General features: G+C 37.7%; 1 protein-coding gene across 2 annotated transcripts in view; it reads left to right on the top strand.

Annotated features, from left to right (window-relative positions):
- ASCC3 (activating signal cointegrator 1 complex subunit 3) overlaps positions 1 to 22,810 on the top strand; it is a 307,731-nt gene that overhangs the window by 12,247 nt on the left and 272,674 nt on the right. For both annotated transcript variants that reach the window (XM_075414315.1, XM_075414316.1), the window contains exons 2-4: positions 6,007 to 6,150; positions 6,924 to 7,074; positions 11,835 to 12,418. In XM_075414315.1, the coding sequence (XP_075270430.1) occupies positions 6,061 to 6,150; positions 6,924 to 7,074; positions 11,835 to 12,418 (825 nt within the window). In that variant the 5' untranslated portion in view covers positions 6,007 to 6,060. The remainder of the gene's footprint in view (positions 1 to 6,006; positions 6,151 to 6,923; positions 7,075 to 11,834; positions 12,419 to 22,810) is intronic.

The raw sequence follows: 22,810 nt of genomic DNA on the forward strand, positions 1-22,810 counted from the left end.
CTCCTCAGGGGGAGGACTCCTCGCACTCTGCCTCTGCTCCAGCGTGAAGGTTCCTCTCACGAGAGACAGTTCTCCACAAACTTCTCCAATGTGAGTCTTTCCCACGGGCTGCAGCTCTTCGTGAACTGCCCCAGAATGGGTCCCTACCATGGGGTGCAGTCCTTCAGGAACAGGCTGCTCCAGCGTGGGTCTCCACGGGGTCACAAACCCTGCCAGCAAATCTGCTCCAGTGTGGGCTCCCCTCTCCACGGTTCTGCAGGTCCTGGCAGGAGCCTGCTCCAGCACAGGGCTCCCCATGGGGTCACAGCCTCCTTCAGGTGTCCACCTGCTCTGGTGTGGGGTCCCTTCAACTGGTGACAGGTGAATATCTGCTCCAGTGTGGACCTCCATGGACTGCAGGGGGACAACCTGCCTCACCATGGTCTTCATCACGAGCTGTAAGGGAAGACTCTCTGCTCTGGCATCTCGAGCACCTCCTTCCCCCTCCTTCTTCCCTGACCTTGGTGTCTGCAGAGTTGTTTCTCTCACATCATCTCACTCCTCTCTCCTCATTGCCATTTCACCGCCATGGTTTTTTTCCTTCGCCTTCTTAAATGTTATCACAGAGGCGCTGCCACCATCACTGAATGGCTTGGCCTTGGCCAGCAGTGGGTCCGTCTTAGAGCCAGCTAGCACTGGCTTTATCAGATAGGGGGGAAGCTTCTGGCAGCTTCTCACAGAAGTCACCCCTGTAGCCCCTCCACTACCAAAACCTTGCCACGCAAACCCGTAACATTCACTTATATCTCCACATGTAAGCCAGGTCTTTAAGTCTCTCTTGCTTGGGATGGAGTTTGTCTGTTGCTGTAGGGAGTGAAAAAGCTAAGGTGATTGGGTGTAAAAATGCAGACATTTATCTGTCTAACAGTTGAACTTCTAATGTTCTTGGAAAAGAAAGATGCGTTATTCTGAAAAAAGGGTTTTTTTAGGTTTTTTTGTAGAAATGACACCTATGCTTATGAAAGATCTGAAAGCACATCTAAAATGAATACGTTATTGGGCCAAGCCACATGTTTGGCATCACACCAAAACAGCATTGGGCATAATCCCAGGAAATGCCTCTCCAGCTGACGCTAGCAGGAGCAGTGTTAGGCAGCTGGTGGTTGATCCTGTGTACGTGGCTGAGATTGTGAGGCAGTCTGGAAAGGGTTAATAGTCTGTTCAGTGCATGGCTTGCAATTCCATTATTTGTTTTTTAGGGGTTTTTTGGTTTAGTGACTTACCTAATTAAGATCCTGAAATTGTCTCTTACATGAATGATGGCGCACAGAGGCACTGTTATGCCTTCTCATTATGCTGAAGCATTTGTTTGAATTCTGGTATTCACCTTGGTGAATACCACATATCGGGCAGCCACTGTTTCTTCCTGAGTACATATTCCTTAATCTTGACATCTCCCTTTCAAAGACTGACCCTGTCTTGACTGGAGATCAGCAATATTCGACCCAGATGACTCGAGAGAACTCCAGTGTAATGTCTGAGCCTTTTGCAGAAAATTAGATGTCTGAAAGTGTACAATTGTTACTACATCATATAGCACTGCTTATAAAGGTGCAGAATATGAACTTGGAAAATACTAATATTGTAGTATCTTGCTTTGGCCTGCTGTTTATGATTAACGTGCCAGAAATTATTAAAACACTATTATTCTGGCTGTGAACCTTGATGCTGGCTGCTGTATTTGCACTGTTTGCATCAAAAATGCTTGGATAAGAAGTTTAAGTGGATATAATACAAATTTCCCCATTGTTGTAAAATAGCTTTTTCATCCAGTGCTTTTATGTATTTCTTTCAAATGGCAGTGAGAAATAGACACCAAATAGAATGAGGGGGGTGTTAAATATTGAGACTTATTTGTGAATAAAATATGAAGTTTACCTTTGTGTTAATGAAGCTGATGAGGTTAATTGTAGCAATTCTAAAATGTGTTCATGTTGTTAAAATATAATGCTTCAGGATTTACTTATTTCCTCTTGCACTGTAAGAAGTAAAATATTCTCTGTGTGGATATATTTAAAATGTCTTAGTGTGTCGTGATGGTCTGCTGCTTTTTTGCTTGGTTTTGATAATCCTGTGCTAACATTTATCTTAGTGTTTTTTAAATATATTGAAAGTGTGAAAAGTTACTTCGCGGTCCCTTTATTTTTTTGTATTGCCTCATGACTGAGATATCTTTTGCCTTTTTAGCTTCCTTTTCATTTGAAATGTTTCACGAGTGAAAGTGGAAATGCCATTTGAGCCAAATACCGTGTGGTCAATAGCAACTTGTTATTAATTGTCAATGTCTAAAGCCTCTTTTTCTTTAGAACGTTCTTTGATTAGGTTAGTAATCAGTGATAACTCCTTCAGGTTTTATAAATGAGAAGTTTACATAGACAGCAAGAAACCTGTTAGTAGTTTGAAGAATTATAGGCGATATAGGCAAAACCTGGTAACATGGCTTAATATTCCTTAAATAGTTAAAACAAAATGACTGCTATGAGGTTTTAAGGTACCTATAACAAGTCATATACTAGAGGCTACGGAAACTGGTGCTTTAGGATAGCGTAACTGTGGATTTTACCTGTGATTCTGTTACTGCTATGTTATTCCATCATTTGTAAGTAAAGAAAAATTTGTGTTCACCTTGAAAATTGAGGTACCAGATTTGAGCAGACCCCTGCTCTTAGCCCTACTGGGCAGCCAGCTTCTTTTGTTGGAGAGTATAGGAATTATGTAAATTTAAAAAGGGCATTTCCTTGACTTTAGTCTCTGTAACATTTCCATGGAGAAGAGAAAGAGGCAGTTCCGTTATTTGCTTGTAGAGAAACTATAGGAAGACCAAGAGTGGGAGGAAAACTTAACTAGTTAATGAAAATATGAAGTAGAAAACTTCTCTAGTAAAGTTTGTTACCTTTGTAATATTGGTAGCATTTTAAAAAAATGTTTCAGTTTAATGAATAAAAACCTGCTGAGCTTGTGATCCATGTTTACTCTTAGGTTTACCTTCAATCAGTAAAGTTTGAATGGTTTCATGCCTGAGTTCTGAGTATAATCTGCTTTTATGTTTTACTTTCTCGCATAAAAAAGTTTCAACATTAAAATCACACTTGCTTTTAAAGGAAGTGAAATAGGCTTTAAAAGGTATTTCCTCTCTTCACAAAGCTTTAGAAAGGTGGATATTGCGATTTCTACTTTACAAACAGAAGCTTGGTGGAACGTTAAGGTGGTGTTTTTTGGTTGTTTTTTTTTTTTTGAGAAGAGGCAGGAAATCTGAGATAGTTGTAGGACTCATCAGGCTTCAGTTCCTCTTCCTAAAAATCATTAGCAGGATGGGCCCAAATTGTCCTGACTTGATTGAACGGGGCGGGGAAGGCATTTTTACCACGTAAAGTTACACTGATCCTAAGGTTAAATTCCACTTGTCCCTCTACGAACATGAAATAAGACAGTAGCTATTGTCTGTGTCTCAAGGATGAATGGGCAGAAGAATGGCAGAGGTTCATCTTGCATCTCTATATGTAGGCCGTGGTAAATAGGGTGACTTTTAGGTCCTTGTTCCAAAACCAGCAGATCTTAGCAGGATCATTTGGTAGTACAGATGTTTCGGGTGAAACTACGGGCAAACGGATGTGTTTCTGCCCAGTCAGAAAGCATGAGTTACTCTTATGGTGGCTGCGGGAAGACAAGCAGTAGCTGATCAACTCCAAAGGCAGTGTGATGCGGGCGGGTATCTCCATCAGCAGGCTTTATGTGAAAGCATGTAACTTATTTATTTCTTTAAATAAATGTAAATCTATGCTGCATCTCATAGGACTACAGCATTTTTGACCCAGCTTTTCGAGCTGGCTCTAGCATGTTATGGAATGATACTGTAAGTTCATAAACTTTACCTTGTTTTTCATGCTAACAGTAGAGTTATTGTACCTGTCCCCCGCTTTCCAGTTGATAGCTCTTTTTGTTTTCTCGTGGTGCCCTGGTGAGGGTGGGTGTGAAGAACCGGGGGGGTGGGGGAGGAGGGGGGGGGGCGAGGGAGTGGGGGTGTGCCTATAAAGGAGGTGCTGAAGCCTTGGGGGGCTGCTCTGCCGAGCCAGCCTGCTCGGGGACCAGGAGGTTCTGTGAGCACGGCGGCACGCGGGGAGCAGTGCCGGTCAGTGCAAGCTCAGCGGGAGGGCTTTGGGGCTGGGTTTGGCCCTTTGGCCAAGCTTGCGGTCATGGAGCAGAGCCCTTAATTGTCCTCTGGGGTTCCAGGTTTTTTTATTTCAGACAGTATTAATGACTCGATGAACAAAGCAGGAGGAAACGCTCCTCTAAAACTCGATTTCCTAGCAAATGGGCCTGCTGGAGATGCTTTAAAGTCTCCTAGAAGTGCATGTGAAAAGGGAGCTTTTAAAAAGTGCCTTCAAACTTTCATAAATTACTGTGCATGTTGGTTCACAAAGGACAATTCAGATAATCATATTACAATTATGTTGTTATATGTTATTGTAAAGGACCATAATTCTATAGAAAAAGGCATTTAAATTTCTTCTGTAATGGTGGCTATAATGTTCACAGGCTGTTTTCTCTAGGAGCTACGCTGATGTGACTTTCATGTCATATATCCATGGAACATCTCAAAAGCTGCAGTGTTGCTTGACTCTGGTTCTAGGCTTGAATTTGAACATGCCCTCTCTGTCTCTTCACAGTTAAACATTTTATATTTCCACTTTTGTAGCTTCATCATTATAACATTTGTCTTGAAAGTATCAGCTGTTGTGATAGCTTTTCTGAAAAAGCATCTTAATGTGAGGTGGGAAAACAAGCAGACTGGACAAGTCAGTGACATTTCTCTGTGACTGAAACGCTGCATCTGGGTTTGCTTTTGTGCTTTATTGCAAAGTTGGTAGCTAAAATACAAATGTGTTCGTTAAATGAAGAAAAATGTTAAGGATAATTGGATTAAAGCAGGGAGTTCTGTACGGTATATGACTCGGGGCGGGGAGGGAAGTAATTTTGTTAACTCTGTTTTAAGTTACTTAAATTCTGGATGGCCGATGGTCTTCAGGCATGCTAAGAATCATGCAGATCATTAGGTCTGTAATGGTATCATTAATTGTTTCAAAAATAATCTAAATCTGTATCTATCTGCTGCTATCAGAAATAGTAGCTGTGCATTAGAGTTCATTAAGCAATTCAGCTGTGGGCACCTTCTGAAATTAAAGAACTTTCAGAATAGTATCAGCAAGAGGCTTGGCACCAGTACAAGTTCAGATGGAGAACAGCTGTGTTTTGCTGTATAGAGGAGAGCCTGTTTCACGGGGGAAATAACGCACAGAAATAGGTTGTAGTCTTGGAGAGAGCCCTGCGCTGTCGAAGCATGAGATGAAAACATCCTGAGGCATACTTTTTTCCCAGTTTTCCGGCAGCCCTTTTTTTTTTTTTTTTGTTCTTTTATAATAGTTCTGCGCTGTGCGTAAGATGATCTTTTTTTCCTGCCGTAATTTTCTTTGCCCGTTTTGCTGGTTACAAACGGCTCAGCAGTTGTCGAGAAGGATGCCCCTGCCTCGGCGCCGGAGGCTGTTAATGACCCGAGAGCTCCCAGCGTGGGCTGGTTCAGAGAAAATCTTCCCGTAGGTTGTAATCACTTACTGCTGTTGGGAGCTGAAGTTCAGTTACATAGATTGCACTGAAATACTCTCGTGCTAGTGGTGTTAAAGGAATAATTACCGCTTTGCCTTGTTGCTGGTAACTTTCCCTTAGGGAGGAGAGAGAAGAAGAACCTGCTGAGTGACCTCTGCGTGTTACCTTGTCTTGCCTACTGTCTGCGCCTTTCACCTCCCTGCTGTTGAATCTTGGTTATCAGCAGTTTGAGAGAGGTTTTTTTTCATTTGTTTAATTGAAGTGCCAGCCAAGTTCTGCTTGCCTGAAAAGGTCTTTCAAGTTTTTGATGCGAATTTGTATTTTTAGCATTAACAAAGCCTTGTTACTTGTTTTGTTCTCATCTAGGTGCTTGAACTGGGATTTAATTTCTCATCCTATGGATCACTGAATGAGTAACAGATGGCCTTACCTCGTCTTACAGGCGCTTTACGCTCCTTTTCAAATGTCACTAAACATGAGGATTACAGTGAAGAATTAAGTGACTTAACGGTAAATATTTTTATTTTCCAAAGCATAATTGTAAATTATTACTGTGTCTATAGTAAGAATTGTTTGCTTTTGTAATTTGCATTGCCATCTTGTAAGAGGAGGCAAGCAAGACTGGGCAGAGTGTATATAGTCTCCTGAGCATTCCTTTGCAGCGTCCTCACTCAACGGCAGATTTGCTGTAGCTTTGTGATTTATGCTAGGCCCTTACAATAATGATGTGCTATATGGATAGTGTTGCTTGGCCATGGTAGTACGACCCTGTTACTTGGTTTTTCAGGAAGTTATTCAAGTTGGGCTGAGCTAGTATGTTTTTAGCTCCGAGTTTATGCAGAGCTGGGGAGCCAGATGTTTCCCTTTCAATACCAAGTTCACTTTGGACTCTTGCTGGAGGATGTTTAAAATAAATGTAGTGATCCTGAATTTAGGTACTCCACCCCCCAAGAAGTAATGCATTAAAGCAACAGATGCGCTGTGGGAACCTGTAATGTGAAATTAATTTGGGAACTTGGGAGCTGTAAATCTCTTGAAGTTACAAGAGTTTGGCTTTATAGAAAATTCTTCCTCGGAAAGAGTAAAGTGAAGAGAGTATGTGCATATCCTCCTTATGCACAGGAAAGTGTAAAGAACAGGTAATAGAGAAACTGTTTGCAATCGTTACTACATATTGACTGAATGCAACTGGAAATAGTTTTGTTTTTTTTTTAATCTGGTGCTTATTTTTAAAGGAACCTCCATATTCTAATTTGAAAAACCAAAATATTTTGCATTTTCAGACTAAAAGATCAAAACTTCATGAACAGCTGCTGAAGTCTGGTCTTACTTGGAAGAAGATAATAAAGTTTGTTGATGATAATTTGAACAAAAAAGAACACCAAGCTGTAAATGGTGATTTAAAAACCATATTACAAGCTGCAAAACAAATAGGTATGTTTTCATTCTCTAGTAGCCTAAGAATAGACTGTTTTGTTGCTTTGTTCTTTTTTCGGTTTTTTTTTCAAGTTGCCTTCTGCCTGCATACTTTGCATACTGGTACAATTTTAATTCCACCTTGACTCCAGGCTTGCCCTGGAATACTTCTGAAACTCCAGTTAATTTGATATGTATATGCACAATTTGGTCTTCTGTTTTTGTTTAAAAAAAATGCTTCCATTGTTATGTGGATATTCTTGCTTTTTGATAGTATTATTGTGTAGTGTGTGGTGTGGTTTGTGATCAACCTTTAGTAAGCAAAAGCAACAGTTTCTTTTGGAATGGCAGTAGTCTGAGCAAAGAGCAATCTTAGTGTTACCTGCTTTAATTCCACGTGGTTGGTATCGTGAAAAATTGGATTGCTACATAGGCAAATAAAAATGTAAAAAAAAGTTTTCCACATGAGGTGTTTGGTATTGGGGAGAGAAATAATAAATTTCACTCATCTGGAATTAAGCTTTTAAAACTGAATATACATAGTGGCAAAGAAGGTGTGAAAGCTTAGTTTCCGTCTGTAGATAAAAACATGAGTTTCCAATCGAAACTAATTCAGCTTGTGCTGTTAGCAGAACTTAACTGCATCAGCTCATAAACTGAGCACATGGCTCAAGCTCTAGCTGTCACATACTTAAGAATTTTTCATTTCAATCTGATAGGTATAATTTCACCTTTTCTGGTTGTGTTTCAAATATATTGGACAGAACCCTAAGTAAAAAGACTGAGAAAATTAGTGTGTAGAAATATATTTGCTTTTTTTGGCATTATAGATCAGAGTGTGTTTTATCACAATCTAAATGCTAACCTGCCCCACTTGTGTTGCTATTTCACAACAGTTCTTTTGGAAATAACTAGCAAATTAAAAAAGAAACATCTAAGTGCAGACTTTCAAAGAAGGCTAGGCAAGTTATTCATGTCCAGCAAGTAGTAATCGGTCATGCTGTACAATCGCACAGAAGATGTCTGTTAAAGCTGTTAATGGTTGTAGTGGTTATTGCTTTAGTGAGTCATCAGAAGAAAAATTTCAAATATTTCTCAAGTCTCTGACAAAAATGTTTTAAACTCATCTGAAGATACACATGTTCTAAACTTTTCTTTGTAGTTCATTTGTTCCATGTTTGTGACCTAACTCTGTTATTTTTACAAATTTGGTCCTAATTTTTTTCAGTCTTATTTTTCTTATGCAAGTAATAGAGCTTGTGCTGTTAGACTTCAACCTCTTCAGGCCAGAAGTTAAGCACATGGCTGCCTGTCTTTCTGAGACAGAGAAGCCTCTCGAAGGGCCACCTCTCTGCCCCAGCTCAGATACCTGCATTTCAGTGCACAGATTTCATCTGACACTTCTGATACGCAAAGGTTTGGGGGACAGTCACGAGGTGTGGGGTGAGTTTGCATCAGCTGTCGATGCCTAAAGTTAATATGAAAAAGGCACAGTCTGTATTGATAATTGGCCAAAGACATAAATGTTATTTTTTTAACCTTTTTTTTTGTTTGAGATTGCCTGTGCAATTTGTATTTACTAGTTCTTAAGAGATATTTATTGCTGTGCTGCAATAGTAAAGGCAAGTTTCAGACACAGCTGTGATGGGAAGGAAAGTGCTAATAGTATTAATATAGTTAAATAAAAAAAGTAGTTTTAAAAAAACTCCTGTTTGGTACACATGGACCAGAAATGTCTGTATGAACAACACATTTAGGAATGTAGAAGGGCTAATGAGATTTCTCACAGCACTTCATTTTAGTAACATGCTGTTGGAGTAATTTCTATAAGTTACACTCTCCATTTTTCTGAGTTCTCTTCCATGACTTGATCAATTGGTGTGCAAGTATGCAAATACTGCAAATGTTATCTATGAAAATGATTTGGCAGATGTGTGTTTTCTGTCTTAGTGACAGAAACTAGTATTAGGTGTGTAATTTTGGTTGGTTGGTTTTGGCTTTTTTTTTCCGCTTTTTGCCAAAGATGGCTGCAAAAACATTCTATTTTTTTCTTTCCCCCTCACCCCCCCAACTTCAATAGCAGGCCCAGTGTGGTGGATATGTATAGCAAATTGAAAGACTTCAAAGTAGTAGTGGTTAAGCTTTTGTTTGATGAAGTGGAGAGCACAAAAAAATCAAAACAAATGCTTGGTTATTTAGTTAGAACAAGTTAGAAAGAAACCGTCAGCTTTGACACTTCTGAATAAAGATGTGTCATGTTAGAGAGACTTAAACCAGAATGGATTACAGTGATGGAGGCACAAACTGAACTGACAGCGCTGTTCCAACCATCATCATCAGAAATGTGTAGTAGGGTGTACTAGGGAAAGGGAATTGCTTGTATGCCTTTTTAGCTTAATTTCAAGGAAATGAAATTTCAGACTAGGCAACAGATACTGTAATACTGATTTACTTTACGGGGAAATGTCACTTACTGAAATGATCCAATTGGCTTAAAACCAAAAAGCCAAGAGTGGCTTCAAGTAGTGCATCTCTTACCATCTTGGCTGACTCATTGTATTCGGATGGGAGGGTTAGGATTTTCTCGAAGGGTGCTTCCATGAATGGGAAATGTTTATAATAAAGGAGAATTGGCACATAATAAACCTATGACACTTTTCTCAAATCCTTCAGTACAATTGTTCTTACTTTAATAATGTGCACTTCTGTTCTGACACAAGTGACTTTAAATAATGATATGTATTTGTATGTTAGCAATATAAGAATGAGGTTAATATAGCCAAACTTACAGAATCACAGTATGTTAGGAGTTGGAAGGGACCCCTGTAGGTCATCTAGTCCAACCCCCCTGCCAAAGTAGGGTCACCTAGAGCAGGCTGCACAGGACCTTGTCCAGGCGGGTCTTGAATATCTCCAGAGAAGGAGACTCCACAACCTCCCTGGGCAGCCTGTTCCAGTGCTCCGTCACCCTCAGAGGGAAGAAGTTCTTCCTCATGTTCAGCTGGAACTTCCTGTGCCTCAGTTTGTGCCCGTTGCCCCTCGTCCTGTCACTGGGCATCACTGAAAAGAGTTTGGCTCCATCCTCCTGACACCCACCCTTACTTAGGTCTCTAAGTTTTCAGATGTTAGTGGTTTCTTTCTGTGATACCTGTATAGCTAATGCTGAGAGGGAGGCTGAACCACTCTTTTCCTTAGAGATGTATTTACATATATGTTACATATGTGTGTACTTTCTCACATATCTTCCGTAGTAGGTACTTATCCTGTAAATACCACCTTCAGTCCCCTCTATGAACTTTTCAGCTTTTGAAAGTTCATCACAGAGAAATTCAGAATAAATACTGAATTTTTAGGCACATGTATTTAGATGTTATGTTACTAGTTACTCAGCCTTGTTCCATCTGCCTATGCTGAATTCCTTTTGCTCTTTCCTGTTATGCTGTGAGGAAAAAAAACATTGCTTTAGCTGGAGTTAAACCTAACCTAAGTTGAATCAAGTCACAAGTAACAATGTCTAAGCAATTAAAAATCTTACTCTGATTTCAGTAAGTTTTTTAGCAGGCAGATAACAAGGGCGTAGTAGAGCGAATACATAGGCCCATAAATGCATAGCAGAGGTGTAAGGAAGCAGGCACAAGACAGTTTTGGATACTGAAAAGAGAATAGCCAGATTTACTTGCTAGAAATGCCTTTTGGGCGTTTTAAAAAACGAATAATGTTGTTCCTTCTAAAATAAATAGTTTGTTTTAATAGCTCTTTTGAATTAGCCATGCCAGGGGTTAATCACCAGTGTTATCACTTAAATCGTAATGTTCTCTGCTGGAGCTATGTCAGTTGCTGCTGATATAACTAAAGAATAGACCAGATATAGACATCTGACAACAATAGCTTGTAAATCTCGACAGTAATCTTTTAAGGTGTTTTAAAAGTTATACAGTCTTGTAAGAAATGGTAATTCTACTAATAATGTTGGAGTAACCTACCCAACTTTTTAGAATACATATTTTAAACAAACAAACAAAAAAAATTCTGCATGTTGTCCTCATCTAAAACAAACAAACAAAACAGTATGCTGGTTGGCTTTGTTTATTTTATGCTTGATGGCTTTTAAAATCTTCTTCAGTACTAACATTTTGGTTCATCCTATTATGGTCTTGCTCATGTTTTTCTTGAGTACCTTTGCAGATATCTGTGTAAGAGGTAAATTCATGTTTTTCTCTAATAATATATTCTTTATTTGCATAATATGGTATTTTGTAGATCTAAATCTAAATTCATGCATTTATTTACTTTAAATTTTTTTGGCAATTCTTCTAACAAACACATATTCTGTAGTGAATCTACTGGGAATTGCTACAAGAATGTAGTCATTCCCAGCTGAGTTCTGTACATTTAGTCTGTTATGAATATTCAGATTAGGCAGTAAATAAACACTGATGCAAAGTGGAAATTTGTTGCCTTTAAAAAGCTCATAAATATACTGTTGTGAGTTTAAGACTTCAGGCAATTTTTTCCTCTTACTGGAAAAAATAGGAAAGTGTTGGTAATCCTTAATATGAGTTTCTAGCAAGTAGAAGTATAATGAAGACAGATGCTTCATTATGGTATACCTTTTATAATTCAGTACCTTGCAACAATTGCTACTTGTTATGGTCTTCGTTTCATATCTCTGTTAATGAGACTTGCAGTGAGAAATTGAATACAGTTCTGTTATAGGCAATGAAAGAGAATTAGTTTGAAGTGTATGAAGTCACATTTGGTTTTGGTTTTGTTAACAGTTGGAGCTGAAAATGGACAAGAAGCAATTGAAAGCGGAGCTGTTTTTCTCTTTAAGACATTTCACAGGAAAGAGTGCGTTGGCCATGATGAGACAAAGGCGATCAAGCAGATGTTTGGGCCATTTCCATCATCATCTGCTACTGCAGCTTGTAATGCCACATGTCGGATTGCTTCTCACTTCACTGAAGAACAGCTTACAGCCCTCACACAGATGGCTGAAGAGCAAAATGGTGATAACAGAGTGTTCTTTGGTAAAAATATAGTGTTTTCATTTGACATGCATGATTTGGATCACTCTGAGGAGCTGCCTGTGAATGGTGAGGCCGACGCACAGAAAATTATAAGCTTAGATTATAACAAATTTCTGAATAACCAGCTGAATCACTTACAGAATTACTGTGATGAGAAATCTGAGCTCAAGTCTTTGGAAAAAGTAGATGATTCTTTTTTATTGTGTGAAGTTGGAAAATATCTGAATGAATCTCAAGGGGGTACCCCTGGAGGGCCAACAACAGAAGACCTCTGCTGTACGTTGTATGAGATGCTTGCTTCTACCAAAAGTGGCGATGAACTTCAAAATGAGGTACAGTAGCCTATTAACCATACTACATGTATTTGAATGCTGCACAAGTGTCAAACTATTTCATATTGGATTATGCTGACATACTTTATCCAAGCGTTGTCTATGCCTGTTTTTTTGGGTTTTTTTTTTGTCTTGAGAAAAATTACATGGTAGCATCTTAATTTACCAGGCAGATGGGTGCATCATGAATTTTATGCGAATAGTCTCCTTTCCCCCCGTAACAGACAGGCTGCTCAGCTTCTCCATGCTTGCTTTTTAAGCAGTAGCCAATTTAAGCTACGATGTAAAAGTGTGAGAACTTGCGAAGACAGACCAAACTTCACTTTCTTGGGCAGGTTCCATCTCTAGTTTCAGAGCTTTTTTGTTGCTGGAGGGAAAGTTGGAGGACTGCGCAGGTGATGCTACTTTGAGACTGTGTCATATCGCTTGTATTTCTTTCAGTAGGGAAAGGGGCAGGGTTTATTACAAGAAAGGCAGAGAAAGCTGGGGGGAAAGAGAACAGTTGCTCGGAAGCTGGAGCTGAAAGAGAAGCATAGTGGTAGAAAGAGGAAGAGCATGATTAAAGATTGGTGAAGAGGCTTTCAAGGCATGTGCAAGAGAGATGATTTGATTAATCTAGGCAAGAGAGAACTGGTTTTGAATGGGATTGGGGAAGAATTCCTGCAGTTTGCTAATTGCTGCTTCCTGTGCACTCTTCTGTTATGCTTACTTTATTTTTCCTAACTTGTCCTGTTTTCCTTCCCTGAAAACATCCAGTACTTAAATTCTCAAACTAACTTTTCAGAAAGACTTCAAATGTTGAAAATTTGCTACAGAAATACAGCTGATGGTAGCAATAGACAATCCTGTGAAAGACAGTGTAATGAAAATTTGCTGGAAATTCACCATTATAGTTGCAGATTTTATTCTTCTTAACAAAAATGTGAAGTGATAGGGAAGAGGACCCGAATATTTCATTTTGGATTTAGATAATTATGTATTGATGTCTGTCGCATAATTATATAACTGCTGAAGTTGTATTCTTGTTTTGCTTGTTAGTCAGTAGACCACATTTTGTCTGTCCTTTGAGCTATTTTCTGCTTATGAATATTTTTTTTTATAAATTTCTTCTAATTTGAGAACCTAAATATGCATATAAAGGGAAGCTGATCAAATATCTACTGCATTAAAATATATTTGAAAAATAATACTGTTATGCATGCCTGCAAACAGTTTCATATTTTGAGGGGTTGTATTGAGGGAAGAAACATGAAAACAGAAGACTGAACAGGTCTTGGAGATTGGATAAAGAAACTTGCATGTCAAATGAAACATAAAAAAAAGAGTACCTTCATTTGCCAGAAGGACCTGAAGTTTATTAATTGTACGGAGAGAAACGTTTCAGGGGTTTTTCTCTAGATCAGTGAAAGACTTTTCAGATGTAGCCACAGTGTATGCAGAAATAGTTCTATACTTCAGCATAATGCCTACTTAATGCCTAAATTTAATTTGTAAAATGTTAGAGGAAATTCTTGAAACCTTTCAGTTGAAGCAAAAAGAAATAACTTTATTTTTATTTTGCAACTTTACAATCATAATGGATTGCTGAATCAATTGGCAGAAACTTCAAGCTATCATTTTTTATGTAGATCATGATATAGACTTCCTTTCTTTTGGTTTTTGGAACAAAGACTTTCTGATGAATATCTCTTTTGATGGCTTTACAGGAGTTTTAATTTGATAATATGAAAAATTTGTTTACTCTGCTGCACATACCTTTCTGAGCATTATTTAGCAAGAGTAAATCCTTTCCTTTGTGTTACTAGAGAAAAAACAGGATTCTTTCCCTTGAGTGTCTGAAACCTGTATCTGATTTTGGATTTTTAAGAACTCTTAGTAATAAAAAAATAAAATTTCTTCCCATTCTCCTTATTTTGGCCCTAATGTTGCCTTTTCTTGGAGAAACCTTATTAATTCATTTTTCATTGCCTAGTGTGGGGATCAAGGAAGAAGTAAGACTAGTTTGGACCTGATCACCTTTTGTTAAAAGCTAGCTGGCATTTGTATTGTGCTTTCTCTAAGAGTAGTCATGACTTGAAAATTTCTTCTGGGCTTTGGATTTTACTATCACTTAGGGGTTTGTTTTTTGGGGTTTTTTGGGTTTTTTTATTACAGCAGTTTTGCTAGTAGCATCATTAAGAGCAGATGGTGCTTTTAAACTGAAGATAACCCATTTCTAGAACTAGGTCATAGACTTGCCATATGAGAAGGTATAACAAGTATGTGGTTGATCATGCATACCGAAAATCTTACATTAACTGGGGTGACGTGTACATGCTAGTGTCTATGCTCTACAAAATTATTTTTTTCTATATAAAGCAAAACCAAAAGAACTATTGATATGAAAGGATAATTCTTTGTAAATAAAAATCCACTTTAATATTTTAAAACAGTGGCTGTGTCTATCCTGTTTAAGAAGATACCACTGCCTGTTTATTATTAAACAAGAAAAGAACATGCTGGTGGTGAGGATATTGGCGAGTGGACTTTCTAAGACAATTTAATTTGATCCTTAAGCAAAGTTTTTTTAAGATTCCAGACCACATTAAGAATATGAGTGTTTTTAGATCATTTTAGAGGTGACATCCTGGTTTTTTTCGGTAGTGTAGGTATGTATAGGCACACATGTGTATGCTATTTAGGTTTTTATCTACTTAGTGAACTCTTCAAACAATTGAAATGAGCTTTGTTCTCCAGCAGTGTATAGCTTATGTTTAAAGTGGTTGGCAAGATAGAAGAAATACTTTGTTTTCAGTATTTAAGAACATTCCACACTTCCTTTGAGACACTTTGTTTATCTGGCATATCTCTGGTGACTCTTAATTAGAGGAAAATTGATTCTTACGCTTGGAGTGATATGGGAGTTATAACTTATTTTCTGAGTGCTTAGGACACGTGTTTTCATTGGGGACATAAAGTCTAGTAAAGCTAAATGACAGTTACTGGAGCATGCTTTTCACTGTATGTCAGATTTTGTTGATGAGTATGAAATGGTAATGATGCGGTAACAAGACCATTATTTAAAAACAGGAAGAAAAAGCTGATGGCAAACTACAGAGTTTTGCCCAATAACCCTCATGCTTTTTTATTGTTATTTTTTATTAATACTTAGTATGCAGTGCATTGCTCAATTCGAGTACACAGTTTTTACTGTGTGACGCTTTCAGAAGAAAGGCTTTAGGCATCTGAGAATGTTTTAGTATCTTTGCCACTGAACCCATACCAGGATAACTAGAAAAAAGGTGGAGGGGTTTAGTCCCGCTTTGGTTACACCATGCTGTTCTTACGGTGTGTCTCTCTACTGTGAACTCTTGTCGTAGTTTATCTGCAAAAATTTTCTGGATGGTTTTTTTTTTTGGAGATACCTCTCTCTGTTTTTACACTAATGCAGAAGTGCATTATCCCTTTATCGTACCAAAACAGGAAGAAATTTCCTATAGAGGTAAAATAACTAGAGGAAAATAAGGAAGTGCAGTCAGAATTGTGTTAAGATCTTGTGCTGCATAGATTATGAAAGTTTGTGCAATTTACTCATCTCAGGCCGAGAAAAGACCTTTGCTCGGATAAAAATAAGAAACATTAGTGTCTTTCAGCATATTTAAGTGGCATTTCCCAGACAAAATCATGTTACATGCTGTATAGATGACTAGAAAAACACTAGGCTATGATGTGAAACAGCAGAGCTATTTCAAGAAAATTATGTTCTAAGTAGTAGTTTGCATGTTATATGTGTAGTACATATGTTTACTTATCACTATATGCGATACTTCTATTTGCCTATAAAATAAGACATAAGAAGTTTATTGCTTAGGCCTCTTTTGTCTGCGTTATAGTTATGACTATCTCCAGCTCTCTGCATTAAAAGGTAATGCATACACGTACTTGAACTATAGCATCTAGGGCTTCCATCAGTTAAATATAATCCAGCTGTATTGAAAACTTTCATAGTGGGAAACAAACATTCCTTTTTATTTTGTATATTTTGTATTCTAGAATATTTCTTTATTCATCATTCCTACCGAAAAAGTAAGATATGGCTTCTTCCTTATTGTCAGAAGCACCTGAGAACATTCAGGTAATGAAAAGTACATTAAGAGACCAAAAGGTAGCAGTGTGGAGTTTGAAGGTGTTGAATTCTTCCTTCAAGGGTAAAAACATTCCTTTCAAACCAAAGTAGACCTGAAATCAGAAAAGTACAAAAGTACAAGTTGTGGAATATAGGTTTTATATGATGGAGGAAAAAAAAAAAAAGGTCAAGAGTTGGGCAGCACCTCTTCCTGTATGTATTCCTTAATTGATCCATCCAGTAGTATACACATCATTAGAGCCAGAAGGTTACCACTTTATTACTGAAATTCAGTTCTTTTCATACGCATTTCAGGATGGAAGTTAATAGATTATTATGTTGTTTCATAAAGTAGGGGTTTTGTTTTTTTCTGTATGGTGTTTGTGTGTCTCTGAACGCTTGATGTAGCAACAGGCTTTTCAGCAGTTTTCCCCAGGCTCTGCCATGTGGAGTTCTGTTGTCTCTCAGGCTTCTGCCTGTAACTTTTCTTTGGCTGCCTTTGTCACTGGGGGCAATATAATGATTCTTTTTTTTTTCCGCTTGAGTTCATCTGCATTCTTTCTGTTGCCCTGTCCTAATCCTACCACAAATGTCTGCCAGTATGCTTTGATGGTCGAACCTGTAAATGCTCTTGGGATCAAGAACAAGGGGAACTTCACTAATTTGTGAATTCAACAGACTGGCAGGAAGCTCCTCTGTGTCTGCCACCAGCCTTTCTGCAAAAGAAGTACAGAAGAGTAAAGGAAAGCAAAATCCATTTAAACTTTCACAGAAGCTGGAAGGGACCTTTTCTATCAATGATATGACATTTTAAACTAAGGAGGACTCATTAATAAAAGAATGTGGGAAAGTTTGTCTCAACTTCTCCCCTCAAGACTGCTCCAGAGTCTTGTGGCTTGGGTGGTTAAAATAAACCCTTGTTATCCGCTTCTAGCTTTATATCAGGCCTGATTTTATGATCAATTTGCCTGTGCTGCAGTTGTCTTTTTTTTTTTAAAACCAATTTTAAAAATGAGCATCAAAGAACTGTGCTTGTAACGTTTTTCTAGATGATGCTATGCCTTTTCAACACTGTCTTTCCTTTCATTTCCCCTTCGGCAGTTCCTTGCCAACTTTTAATTTTTCTATTAACGTTCATCTTCATGAATTTAACAAGTCCTCATGTGGAAAATTGCAACATTTTAAATGAAGTCCATATGTGAGACAACTGCCATTTATTCATTTTCTAGATTAATGAAGTGTTAGACCAAGTGATGTATCATTACTAAGCCCATGCTACATTTATGCCGTTTTCCAGTTACCTGCATTTCTTTTTGATTTTTTCCAAAATACATTCCTTTGAACTCTTCTGTAATCATATTTATCATTTTCTTATCCACAGTGTTGTTGCACTTGTAGATGTATGCTCCTTGACCTACAGTTTCCTGTGTCAGTTTTTGAAGATTTACAAAAGATTATCTTACATTCAAGCTGTAAGAACAGTGAGCTCTCTGAATTTTGTTCCTAGCTTTGATGTGATCATTTTTATATCCATACTCCTTTCTCTTGGAAAAAAATTGAATTAAGTTTTAAAATTTAAATTAAGGTAACAGGTCAGTAATTAACACTCTTAATAATTAAGAGTCAAAATTTCCCCGTCAAAAGGGAAATTTGTGCTACAGTAAGAGGCTTGAATAGCAAAGTTGGCTGGTCTGTGGAACTCTGAATGGAAAACAGGCCTGGATACTTTCAAAGCAAAAGACACTAAAATTATTCCATGACGCAGCGATATGAGCCAATAAATAAAAGAAACACGTAGCAGGAGATGAGGGGGTTTCTGGGGGTTTGGGTTTTTTTTTTTTATTGTTTTTTTTTTTCCTCTGTAGTCATCTTTTAAGAAGTCTTTCCAATCTACTTAGTCAAATCTAGCATAGCATCACTGCCTTCTGGAAGCATGCGTGGTTCCTTAAAAGTAGGAATTTTTGCATATAAAACTCTTATTAAATGATGGATGCAGTTAAATAAGGAAAAGAAAAGCTATTCGCAGATTATAAAGCCTTCTCCTGAGTTAGAATAGTAGAATCATTGATGTTGGAAAAGACCTCTAAGATCATCAAGTCCAACTGTCAACCCATCACCACCATGGCTACTAAGTTAGACAAGCTTGGATTTCAGTGTGTTTTCTTGATACTTGAAAACTAAGTTGTATTTCTAAAACTGTGTATCCTTCAGCCTGCAGCGATGACCTTTTTTTAGAATTTCCTCGTGTCTGAACATAACGGACAGATTTGGCAATAGGAGTAGCAGCCTCACACTGCAGGTTGCAAGTCACAGGGCATGTCATTCACGGTAAACCAGGACTGGCCAGTGTTGTTTATTCTGTTCAAAATGGAAACTGTAGAGCTCAGGAGCCAACAGATAATATGTTTTCTCCCTAGCACTTTAGCTACAGTTCCTTTTTTTTCTCTTTTTTTTTTTTTTTTCCATAAAGCTTTTTATAGTGTATCTTATGGATACTACAGAAAGTTGCATATTTTTTTTAGAGCATGGAAACCCTCTGTGGGTTTTTTTTTTTTAACATTAGCTGCTGAATTAATTTCCGATACCCATATTAATATTGGGTAGTACATTACTATAAACTGATGGATTGATAAAGGAGATAAGACATCTTAAATTTTCCTGGGTCATGTTCGCTGTTGTGTTTGGATTTTTTGAGGGGAAAACTCCACTTAGTGTTTCATAGTGCTGGAAGGAAAGGGTATTTTGTGAGGCTGGGGAAATACCACATGCATCGATCATGATTATCTTTCAAAAAGATCCACAGTTCTTGGTTTGTTATCACTTACTTTATCTGATGATGTCCCCTCTTATTTGAGTAAAGCCCACCCCTCAAGTTGAAAATGGTGTAATTAAAAAATTGTGATACTGCATTTCACATGGTAGTCTGATCATGACAAAAGGTAGGTCTAGACTGAATTTGTTCAGTACTCGCCTCTTATTCTGGAGAATATGTTATCAATTAAATTTCTTTTAACTCTCTTGGTAATACTTTTTTATTGGTAGGTATATGTGTTTCATTTTGTTTTGAAAATGGAGAAGACAGCAAGCAGCACAGAGCAAAAGCTATGAAAACTATCTGTAGTTATTATGTAACTGTTAGGCTTTCTCAATTAATATCACACTCTTAGGCATTTTACTGCCCTGCTTTGAGCAGTGAGATGAACAAATAAAATCTGAAAGGTGTAGGGTAGTGTCCAGTATGGGCAATACTGGACTGAGTCCAGCAAAGGACCACAGAGATGGTGAAGGGACTGGAGCGTCTGGCATACAAGAAGAGGCTGAGAGTGGAGTGGGCCTTTTAAGTACTTATATTTTAACCTTATGTGTAACTTAATGAATTATGGTATACAGGAAATAGTCCTTGTGTTGCAAGTAATCTGAACTGGGTTTTAAAGTGACTTTTATTGCAGATGTGTTAAATCGATCTCCTAAATTAAGTGTCTATGAAAGTGGACATTTGTTGTTCAGAGAAAGCATTAATTTAGTTTCCTGTATTAAACAGGCATCTGTAATGGTCATTATTCTTGTAAGAGAAAATACATACAGTCTTAATTTACATGGCCAAATTTCTAATACCCTTTAAAAGCCTAACATTATTTATGTGAAGACTTAAATTTTTTTCAAGTGCAAGCTAAGACAAATGTAACATTGTGAAATGACACTGAAATACAGTTTAACAGAAAAGCATATTTTAGAGCTCATAATGCAAATCAGCTACAGAAGTATTTTTGAATTCCTACAGGTTGCTCACTACCTCAGGTAAGCGAATGAAAGAGCATATACAGCATTGCACAAAATCACATTACTGCAGAATAAGACTAAGCGAGTGTGTGTAGGTTTTGTTTTGTGCTAGTGACTTAGCATGCTGTTTGTCAGCAGCACACACTGCGGACTCTGTTCTCTGTATTTACTTCTTGCTCGTTGCATTCAAGAGTAGTCAGAACTTTAGTGTTACATTTTACAAATCAAAACTAGATGTTCTAGCTATTGATATCCAAAAATTTGATGACCTGAGAAACATTTAACTCTCATTTCTAAATCTGAATTCAGTTTAATAATTCTCAGGTCTGTATTGAGAGAGATTCCCTGAGCAGTGTGAATATGTCATTTATATTAAGAGCTCTGAACTCTTCACAGTTCACATGGTAATACTGACTGTGAAAAGTGCTTTGACATTTCATTTTTTGCAGACTTGTGTGGTGCTCAGGTGCTGGTTTTGAGATCATTCTTCTGACATACTGTGCAGGCTCCAAGAGAAATGTTTTAGAGAAACAGGCTGCATTATCTGTGCACGGTGCATTCGGCTCTGGCTCAGTATTTGACTAATGCTTTTGCTTGGCTCAGAGGGCAAGTGAAGCTTATTTGCATAAGCTGTGTAGCCATTCCCCAAGTTACAAGCTGACCTTCACTGTCAGAAAAGTGCAGTGTGCAGGTGTTAAACGTGTACTTTTCTTTCCTTAAACAAAATACGCCGTGAAGCAACGGCTTTTTGCAGCTTTGTAGAATGCCGAATGCATTAGCTCCTCCAAATATCGAACATGAATGTGCTGCTACTGGAAACTCAGTTTTACTTGTCACTAGCTCGGCACACCAGTCTAATTGTGTGTGCTTCAGTGCTCCCAGAATGTTCTCTGTTGCCTGTCAAAGCCAAAGCTTGGGTTTTCTATATAAGCTGCAGCTCTGCTCTTCAGGCTTAAGACTCCCAGCTGCAGCTTTTCCAACTCATCTGAAGCAGAAGCAGAGGTGCTCTGAGAGCCCCAGCACAAGGCTGCCGTTTTCCCTGCACGATTTTCATCAGACCATTATTAGGTGGAGAAAGACAGCTTTGGTGTCAAAGTGCAATTTGACAGAACTTGAGGCCAATAGAAGTAGTTTTTGTATATAGTCTTTAGAGAATGTGGTGGGAAATACTATTTGAAATACAATAAATAGAATAGTGTACTGAAGTGTAAGTAAACAGTACAGCTTGTTAGTGAATGAGAAAATTAAATTGGCCAGAAACTGAAGTCAGTGGTGAAATGGCTGATGTGATTGTCCAAAGTGAAAGAAGTAAGAAAATTGAATCTGTTTTGAAATAATAATTAAACGTGTAAGTGCAAAGATGAAATCCGTTGGATAAAATACTAGCATCATTAAAATCGGTTGGAGGTTTGTCCTTGATTTCCGAAGAGTTTTGTTTTTACTGCATGTCTTAGTCTGTGCTTATGTTTATAACTTATTTTAGAGATGATTTCTAAACTGTGTATATGTATAGCTGATATTTTACATGTACAGCCAGCGAAGGAACACCATTGTAAAATAGAATTGTACTGGTGTGTTTCTGTGTGGCTTGGGAAATTTTTGCCACTTAGAAAAGCTTCAATGTTATGTTGCCATTTCATTTTTATGAGACTTTCCCACAGAGGAACTGGATACCTGGTTACATGCTCACTGGTTAACTAATCTTTACTAATTTTAACTAGTTTAATGTAGTGAGTTTTACACTGATAATAAAATAGTCTTGAGCAACTGATACAAGCAGAAGTAGTAATAACCATGTAAAACATTTGGCAAAAACTGAATGCTTGTGTGAGCACAGCATGGTCATACTGCAACTTTTTTGTTCAAAATGGAAAATAGAGTTAGATTACATTATGGGCGTTTTGTCAGAAAAACTTTGACTCAACAGCTTGTTTTAGAGCATTAACTATTTTTTAATGAGCTATCGTATTTGTTACTTTGTTATTTATCATAAGAGACAACAAATGTTGTGAAACAGCTTTCAAAAATGCATTAATACAGGGAAAATGTATGATATTTGATGCCAAAACTGAGTGCCTCGAGTATATTTCTGTCATACTGCAGAAGTACTTCAGGCCTCTAAACTTTGCATGTTAATACCATGCTGGAGCTAGGCACAAACTCTGTGGAAAAGCAACAGAAGCATTCTATGCTTCTGCATATTTTATTACTATATATTATGTACAGTATAAATATAGTATATTATATAGATAGTTTTATGTTACTACTTTGTATTACTTGGCAATGTTTACTGAAACCCTAAGCTTGTGAAGATTAGGTTTGTGGAGGCTACATGTAAGAATAGCAAAAAATGGTGGTACTTTGTTATGTAGAAGTCATTATTAAACCTCTGTTTATTAATGTTAAGCTCGTTAAAGAGCAAAATAAAACTGTGGAAGTTAGTTGACTTGCAAGTGGGATTTTAGAATAAGGAGTCTACTGACTCTCCTTACTCAAAGTAATCAAAT

This window comes from Opisthocomus hoazin, chromosome 2 (assembly GCF_030867145.1).
Source record: "Opisthocomus hoazin isolate bOpiHoa1 chromosome 2, bOpiHoa1.hap1, whole genome shotgun sequence".
In the NCBI taxonomy this organism is placed as follows: Eukaryota; Metazoa; Chordata; class Aves; order Opisthocomiformes; family Opisthocomidae; genus Opisthocomus; species Opisthocomus hoazin.